This window comes from Anopheles darlingi, chromosome 3, assembly GCF_943734745.1.
Source record: "Anopheles darlingi chromosome 3, idAnoDarlMG_H_01, whole genome shotgun sequence".
NCBI classification, from domain to species: Eukaryota; Metazoa; Arthropoda; class Insecta; order Diptera; family Culicidae; genus Anopheles; species Anopheles darlingi.
In genome coordinates this window covers 3292047-3300000 of record NC_064875.1, presented here as the reverse complement: position 1 = coordinate 3300000, position 7954 = coordinate 3292047, and the positions used below count along the sequence as shown (strand labels likewise).

Here is a 7954-nt window from a genome sequence, read left to right as displayed (position 1 = left end):
CTCTACGTTCACATACACATGTGTGTCACGTTCCATCATCATTCCATCACCATCTCAACGGCCTCATTTTGCTTGTGGTGCCTGTTTGTCTGGCCGTTAAAGAAGTGTGTCCGTGAAGCATGATGATGATTGCATTGGTCGATCGATCGATTGGACATTGCATTGGCCATTAGTTTTGGCGCGGCATAATGATGAATAGAAACAAGACACTGCAAGAGCCATTTTAGAGAGAGAGGAGTAAATATTAATCAACTGGTTACACTCGCGATACGTTGCATTAGACTTGAAACAGTCTATGATTCGGTCTAATCGCTATTCTTTTCACTATTGCAAAGAATCGCTGTTAAGGCGACCGCGAGTGTAGCTCATCAAAAGCGAGAGAGAGTTGTAGGTGTATGCTATTGTGTCCCTCCTGCTAGTTAGCTAGCTGGTTGTGGCATGGTATGTGAATATCCTTTTTTTTGCTTGATTGTTTTATTCTCTCTTTCTCTCCCTCTCTCTCTCTCTCTCTCTCTCTCTTTCACTCTCTCTTTCTCTAAACTTTTTTTTACGTTGATTGTCTTCCTTGCGTGTTCCTCTGTTAATTTATCGTTCTTTTTTGTTTAATTTTCTTTTCCTTTGCCAACTTCTTGACGCGTACAACTACTACTACCACAACGACATCTTATCATCCAACAACGAATCCGAAAATCGCCATCCATGCCTTTGCTTGGGTAACCCGCTGGATCACAATGCTTTTGGACGTACTACCACCGCGACCGTTTATTCGTTTATTGTTCACTCCACTACATCTTCTATGCCGCCACCCCCCCCCCTCGCTCCCCTCCCCGCCTCTGTTTTCTCCGATCCTATTCCGACTCCCACCAACAAACCGACTACAACACGGCAATATGGTTAATCTAGGCCTTGCAAGCGCAAGCCGCAGCAGCATTGGCTGGTTCAGCAAACCAAGGTGGCCCGGGACCGGCTGGAGGAGCAGGACCATACGGAGCAGCTAGCGGTGGTGGTAATGGTCCGCAGCAGGGACCTCCGGGTGGTTACGGTGGTCAGCAGTATCAGCAGTACTACGGTGGTGGTGGTAGCGGTGGCCAGCCGGGCTACGCAGGGTACCCGTATGGTGGCGGGTATCCGGGACCGGGTGGCTCTCAGAATCAATCAAACGCTCCGAACCAGGATAAGAACTAAAGCATCTAGCCCCCCTCCGTCCCCCCGTCCCACCAACAACCCCTACACAATACATACTTCCTTGTCTCACTCCTTCAAGCTCCTTTTCTCTCTTGTCTTGTACTGCACCCTTAATACCGCCCCGCGGAAGTGCACAGTAAGACTCCTATCCTTATGCAAACAACCCAAACAATCACACCTCATACACAGACAAGTTCACACAAAGTTCGATCACAACAAGGTTTAGTGAGTGATGAACGTTAAGACAGTGTGAGAGTAAATCAATATCGTCACCACTTCCACCACCATCCACCGCTGAAGGAGGCCCCAAACACACATCACGCCATCGCTGAGGAGTGAGACATCCCGTAGCAGCTACAGATTAGAATGGTCATGCGAGACGAATGCTGCGTGATCCACGTGTAATATACAGGAAGACAGGTAAGTTAGAGCTTTAAATCGATCAGAGAAGCACACTACACCCAATCCCCTTCCCACACCCCCCAGAAACACATACACCAACCGTCGTGTCGTGTATGAGTGCTGTCGGGTGGTCGCATTTAGTTGGCCCCCGCGATGACTGGTATCTTTACGTTTTGACAAGCACACGCGGTTCGGCGGTCTGGAGTTATTGTGCGAGTAGCTTCTTAATTTTTTTCCATCCTTTTCTTCTATCCTTTTTACCTTATCCCCCTCCACTTACGTTTCTCTACATTCGTATTTGTTTTGCCTCAATTGCTTTAAACGATTTAATATTGTTTTTTTTCAATTATTTGATCCTCGTGATCTTTTCATCTATATTTTTACTGTGCATCTTTACCCGCGCGATTAAACAACCAACGCAGACACTGACATGCTCTTTGTTCTTTGAGGTGAAAATTTCCAACTAACGGTCATAAGTGTAATGATCAATAGTGACCACCAGAAATCTGACTGCTTTCCTCACTGTACAGAGGAAGATGACGATGATCCATGACGATGACGCTATTTTTTTTTATTTCCTTTGTAGCATGACTAGCTGCAATTGGGCTATCTCTCTTTGTGTTTTATTATTCTTTTTGTATTTTTGAACGGTCCCATTTATACCCAAATATCCACGAATAGCATAAGTGAGAAAATGATAGGATTTACAAATTAAATATTGCAGATTATTTACACTACCTTGATAGATTAGCGTCTCTGTGGGTTTTATTGTGGAATGTTTTACCTTCCTGTACCAGTCCTTCGCCTACAGCAGGTCATGAAATCATCACACGTTCCATGAATCGGTTATGGTGTAGCAGTTGGGTTAGATTCTTTTACGCGGTCGGGTTTTACCAATGTCGAGCGAAGCGTTTTGTGCAACTCTACAAAGGAGGATACAAAATATGCCAAAGTAGCTCGTTCATAAAAAATTGCTTGTTTTCTTATATCAATACGCACGCGTTTGATTCGATGGAAGGGTTGAACGATTAATCGTTTTGGTTGCTCATTGCAGCAAAGAGGAAAAGAAGATCCTGCTTCGGTTCTATTGTGTTACGAAAGCTTATGTTTCCCTCCTCAGCAAAATCCTACTATCATCTCACGGTAAATCGAACATATGCCAAATAGATTTTTTTACCTACCGTGAAATTCATGTTTTTCAAATGATTATCCAATGTCATATATATATATCTATATCTATATATTTATATATCAATGAACTGTTTTACATTGTTGATCGATCCGGTTGATTCCATTTCGTACAAGTTCTGATCATTATAAAATATGATGTATATATAATAACTCATAAATATTTACCTATATCGATATGATTGATTGATAAACTTATATACACATATATAAACCTCTAAATATATATTTAAAACATTTTATTTAAATGATTGATCTGCATTTTATACATGTCCTAGAAAATATCATACTAAATGATTCTAATGGTTTATCTCTTTTGGGTATATTGTTAGGATTCTCATTTGGTTATTATTGTTTTCTATTCACCATACAAACATTATAAATTTCCTAAATGATGATATAAATGTACCACTAACACACAAATTACGCAAATAATGCTACCCTAAATGTTATATTACATGATATTTCTTGTTGAATTAAATGATCGTGTCATCATCCAGTGAATGGTAATATGTTATTCATCTGCAAACAACATATTTTGTATCGTGACAGTGATACGCCATACATTTGCAATCGGATTTATATATATATATGTACTAAATGCATTAAATATTCTACATGATCTATTTGCTGATAATTGCCCTCTTTTCTTAAATGCTCCATCATTTGCCTACTTTTTATCAATATTTTTATTAGAAACTTATCATTTTAGCTGCATTACGAGCCGAACACGGGCGGGCGGGCGGGCGCGCGAGCTAGCGAGCGACCCTGTCGTTGGGGACATGAAAAGTGGCGTGAATGATAATAAATCTACCGTGCGTGCTTGCGTGCTCTCGATGTGTGAAGTGTACGTCTTTGTTGCACCCGTAGAAATTAGTTATCTGCTATAACAATATTGTCCACATTCTTACGTCCATATTGCTCAATTTATGTTTACCAACACTCTCTTTGAATATATATTTATATATATACATTATATATGCGCTTGTCGCGCCACTCGCGGCAGCGCGCAGATCCTCCTTGCTTTTATGCCCTATATGTGTTCTACAAACTTTTACTCTTTTGTGTCAGCAGGCAGGCAGAGGCCGGCTCTAGTAAAGAGGGGAAACGAATCATACGCACAATCATTACAACGTGATCGACCGCCGCTACGACGGGGACACAGTGTAGACGCGGGAATGGAATGCGTGAGCCAGGGTTGATTCAGCCAATATCTCTCTCCTTGATAATATTCCATTACCTTTCTTGATGATCGTATTACCTAACATATGCTAGATATATACATGATCTCATATTGATATATACATATATATTGATCTATTTATATACATATTTATATAATTTATATGCAATATACTTATATGATATTTTGATACTTTTCAATGACATCACACATAATTTTATATACCATTGTGGGGCTATAACTTTACGAATATACACGTACTGCACCATCGTTCTGTGGCGGATATTCGGAAGAAGAGGGAGCATAATACATATTTCCTACATAACTATATGCATTAGATATAGCATAAATTAAATTATTGTTCTATTTCCTAGGAGAGAGTGGAGCCCTCTCCGTTCATGAACTCGCCCCGCGATTTCTAGTTCGATATGAAAGCTTCTGAAGGCTTGGCATTGCGGATTATCTTGATATAAATCGATGAAAACGTTCGCTAAATGCTTCGTTCTGGCACAACGAGGGATATGGGGAAGGGTAGTGGAGATCGCTAAGTATCTGCAATATGATTTCAACTTTTTGATGATTTCGCGTTCCTTTTCTTTTTTTCTTTTTATAATTTCTCTTTGACAACACACGCCATATCCTTGCCGTTTTCTTATCTCGTATCGCGTGTGTGTGTGTGTGTATGAACTGCACGAGCGCGCCATCTTAACATCTTTTACCTCAACCTAACAACAACCTCATCTGTCTCTATTTCGAAATTTTCGGCATCATCATCCGCAACCCGATCGTCGTAAAATGAATATGTTTCCCTTTCTCTTTTCTTTTCTCCCTCCAATTCATTTCTACTTACAGCTCTTATAACCTCCTAGCACAGACAACATCATAGACGAACCGCCATCAGGAGGTCTCCGTGGCGCAATAAGATAAGTGTGAATTATGGGGAGCGCCCCGGGTATGGACAACAGCAAGCAAAAAGCAAATGAAAAATAGAACAGAAGAGGAAGAAGAAGAAAACAAATTAAGAAACAACACAATCCAACAAACACCGAGAAACAGCAAAGCGGAATAAATCGGAGCTCAGTAACACTTATAGTAAAGATTAATCCCACATCCATTTTCAATACTAATAATAATAGTAATAGTTTTAGGGTCTCCCCCACTTTACCAGTCACTCGACGGTAAACTTTTCTCGTAGCGTTTAGTAGCAATTAATATACATAGTACTTGGCATATGCATATATAAAGCTACCTTATATATATGTGTGTGTGTGTGTGAGAGAAAGCAAACTGGATACTACAACTGAAAATACAAGCATTCATTCAGAGCGAATAAAAAAAACGAAAAAAAAGCCAAAACCTAAAGGTGCACACCCCGTGATCCTGTGGCACCGGATGTATGTGAAAAAGCATGGATTGAAGTCTGAAGGAATGAAGGAAAAGCATGCGGAAGATCGTCTCTAAACGTGATCGCGTTCTGTCGTGTATCTGCCTGCCGGAGCGTACCTGTGGGATGGATGGATGCCCAATTCATTATCAGTACACTTGACCGGAAACCCCATTAACATTGATCGGAGTCATCATTTTGGATTGCATCTTTTATTTGACCATTCTTCTGTTGTTCTGTTGCTTTCGAAAGATCGATTTAAAGCCGACGACCACATCATCCTTGAGTGTTGATCACATGAAGCAATCCCAAGGATATGACACTGATATTACTACTACTACATTCATTCCTCCGGTATACCGTAGGATCGAGTGTGTTTATTTTTTATTGTTCAAGTCATTGACACACATTCGTACCGTATAGTCTATCTGTATAGTTTGTTCAATATTTATTTATCCATCAAATGAACTAATCGCCAAGCAAGAGGTGACACGCATGGTTTTAGGTAGGCCTTATTTTACTTGGCTTTCTCTATTCGTCTTCTAGGTGTGTTCCGACTGAGTGTAAGAAGTGATCGATCGTTCACGGCGGCGGGTATGTTGCAAGAGTGGGAGATAGTACGTGGTTCGTCGGCAAAGTAAGTTGTATCAATTGAGTCTCGCATATCTATCTATTGGTTAATGATTGGTGATTGAGCTAGCTGTCCTCCTACTAACATTTTTCAACACCAAAAGGGAGGGTCTGTTCGCTAGTATGAACTGTTTCTGTATTCCGGTCAGCCGCCAGCCAGCCAGTCAATCAGCCAACCAAACAAGCCCGCCCGTGTAGAGGTACTTTTTTCGGTTAAGGAAATGGTAAAAAAATATATACTACAATTATGCGATATATCCTATCACGTACACATGCAGCTATATGTGTCTTGTAATGTGTAGTTATGTACCGTTAAGTTTATTTTGAATGTCTGACTGTATAGTTTATTAGAAATATTAAGCACAGAAAGGTGGAAAACAATCCGGAAGTTGGCGCTGTATGTGGACGAAATACTGGTCCCCCAATATCATCACGTTGGCTGGCATTGGATAAAGTATAGCAGATACTGTCGTGCTTTTCATCGCTCTTTCCACCGGCAGCAACTGCAGCAGGTAGGTTTCACACGATCCTTGTTCTCTAGCACCACTGGGGAAAGGCATCGAGAACAACTTCACACCGTGCATCGCATTTGGGCGGAGAGCATTAAGGAAAGGGGGATGATCGGTGAGACCAATACTTTAAGAACAAACGACCCGCTGTAATCATTGTGTGTTTGCGTTGTGAAAGGATATGTATTGTGTCCGTGGTTCGAGGAAATAAAAATCAGTTTGTGGAATACTACAAGTTGAATTGTGTAATTCATGGCATCGTTCATGACGACATAGGAACAGTTCCAGGCAATCCGGTTTAATTAGAAGAGTTTGCATTTATTGAGGAACGGAAAAAAGTATCCTTCGATGGCCCTGCATCGACCACATCTTAGTAGCCCTTGATCGTGTGCGCCAGGTCCCAGTTTTGCGCTACGAAGCAATCGGCATCGAGCTGTACACCGGCTGTCGTGCAGATGGCCTGCGAGTACTTGGGATCACTGCGGCAATCTCGGTACCACAGTACCTCCATAACACGCTTCATCAGATCGGTGGCCTGCGGTTGCTTCAGTGTCTGGTAGGCGGCCGGATTTTCCGAATACTCGCGCAATAGCGGCAGTGCCAGATGGGTACCATAGCCAGTTGCGACCACGTTGCTAGTGTACGAGCGGCCCCGTAGATTGACGTGCCCAAGGAATGGTTCACCGTCCTGCATGCCACCGATCACGAGATCGAGATACAGGGGATTGAAGTCCGAACGGCGGTTGTACATGACGCGCGTGAGCCAGTTATAGAAGGAGCGCGGTTTCAACTCGTTCTTATCATCCAGACACTGATCGTCGATACTAAAACGCAGAGTGAAGACTAGGATATAGCAAGAGTGTCTCTTCTTTGGGCTCCTCTCGACTACTTACACTTTCTGGTCGATGTGTCGCTTGATGTACTGGAAATCGGCGAAATCGCCCCCGATACCGAGGATCGTCTTATCGTTAACGCGATACACACGATCAACATCGTGGAACCGGGCCAGTGAACCGTACGAAATCAGCTTGTCGGCAGCAATCACAACACCATCCTGGAACATGAGCCCCACCACGGACGATCCGGTAGTGACTGGTTGGCTGGAAGAAACCAGTCGGTCAGGGGATTTGAAAGTGCTGGATGCGAAATTGTTTTCTACTTACTAGGATCGCTGGGTTCCGAACTGGCCGGGAGTTTCTGTTTGTGCTTGCATCCCGCTCTGGACACCAGCAGCTCCACCTGGGAAATTGTAGAACGCACCCGGTGCTGGCCCGTTGCTCCAGAACGGGCCTCCAACAAATGCTTGATTACCTCCTGGGGCGTACATCTTTCGCACGTAGAGCGGTGAGTTGTTGCTAGTAATGTTAGAGAATAATCGCGATTTCACTGAACAGGATTTCCACTGCCGGAGGTGAATGAGTTTACAGAATTTTGTTTGACAGCTCGATGACAGAGCCTTTTTTTTATAGAGTG

General features: G+C 42.5%; 2 protein-coding genes across 5 annotated transcripts in view; one reads left to right on the top strand and one right to left on the bottom strand.

Annotated features, from left to right (window-relative positions):
• The window catches only part of LOC125953334 (far upstream element-binding protein 2), an 11461-nt gene extending 4606 nt beyond the window's left edge, over nucleotides 1-6855 (top strand). For 3 of the 4 annotated variants that reach the window (XR_007468952.1, XR_007468951.1, XR_007468953.1), the window contains exons 6-7: nucleotides 904-1605; nucleotides 4811-6855. Coding sequence is in view for 1 of the 4 variants with exons in the window: in XM_049682827.1 (XP_049538784.1) it covers nucleotides 904-1185 (282 nt within the window). In the remaining 3 variants the exon portion in view is untranslated. Of the gene's footprint in view, nucleotides 1-903; nucleotides 3500-4810 lie in introns of those variants that run through there. The other variant, XM_049682827.1, reaches the window with a different exon arrangement.
• Nucleotides 6774-7916, bottom strand: LOC125953350 (proteasome subunit beta type-4). Its single transcript, XM_049682845.1, has 3 exons — nucleotides 7645-7916; nucleotides 7375-7581; nucleotides 6774-7305 (listed from the first exon to the last, which is right to left on the bottom strand). Exons 1-3 carry the CDS (start codon nucleotides 7806-7808, stop codon nucleotides 6852-6854), a joined length of 825 nt encoding a protein of 274 aa, XP_049538802.1. The 5' UTR covers nucleotides 7809-7916; the 3' UTR covers nucleotides 6774-6851.
• Nucleotides 7917-7954: the final 38 nt, after the last annotated feature.

Bases quoted from the DNA above. Each gene is read 5' to 3' on its own strand.
- LOC125953350 (XM_049682845.1), bottom strand. From the start codon at position 7,808: ATGTACGCCCCAGGAGGTAATCAAGCATTTGTTGGAGGCCCGTTCTGG. The intron at 7,582-7,644 runs GTAAGTAGAAAA...GGTTTCTTCCAG, and splicing joins TTCGGAACCCAGCGATCCTA to CCAACCAGTCACTACCGGAT. The intron at 7,306-7,374 runs GTAAGTAGTCGA...TCTGCGTTTTAG, and splicing joins CGACACATCGACCAGAAAGT to TATCGACGATCAGTGTCTGG.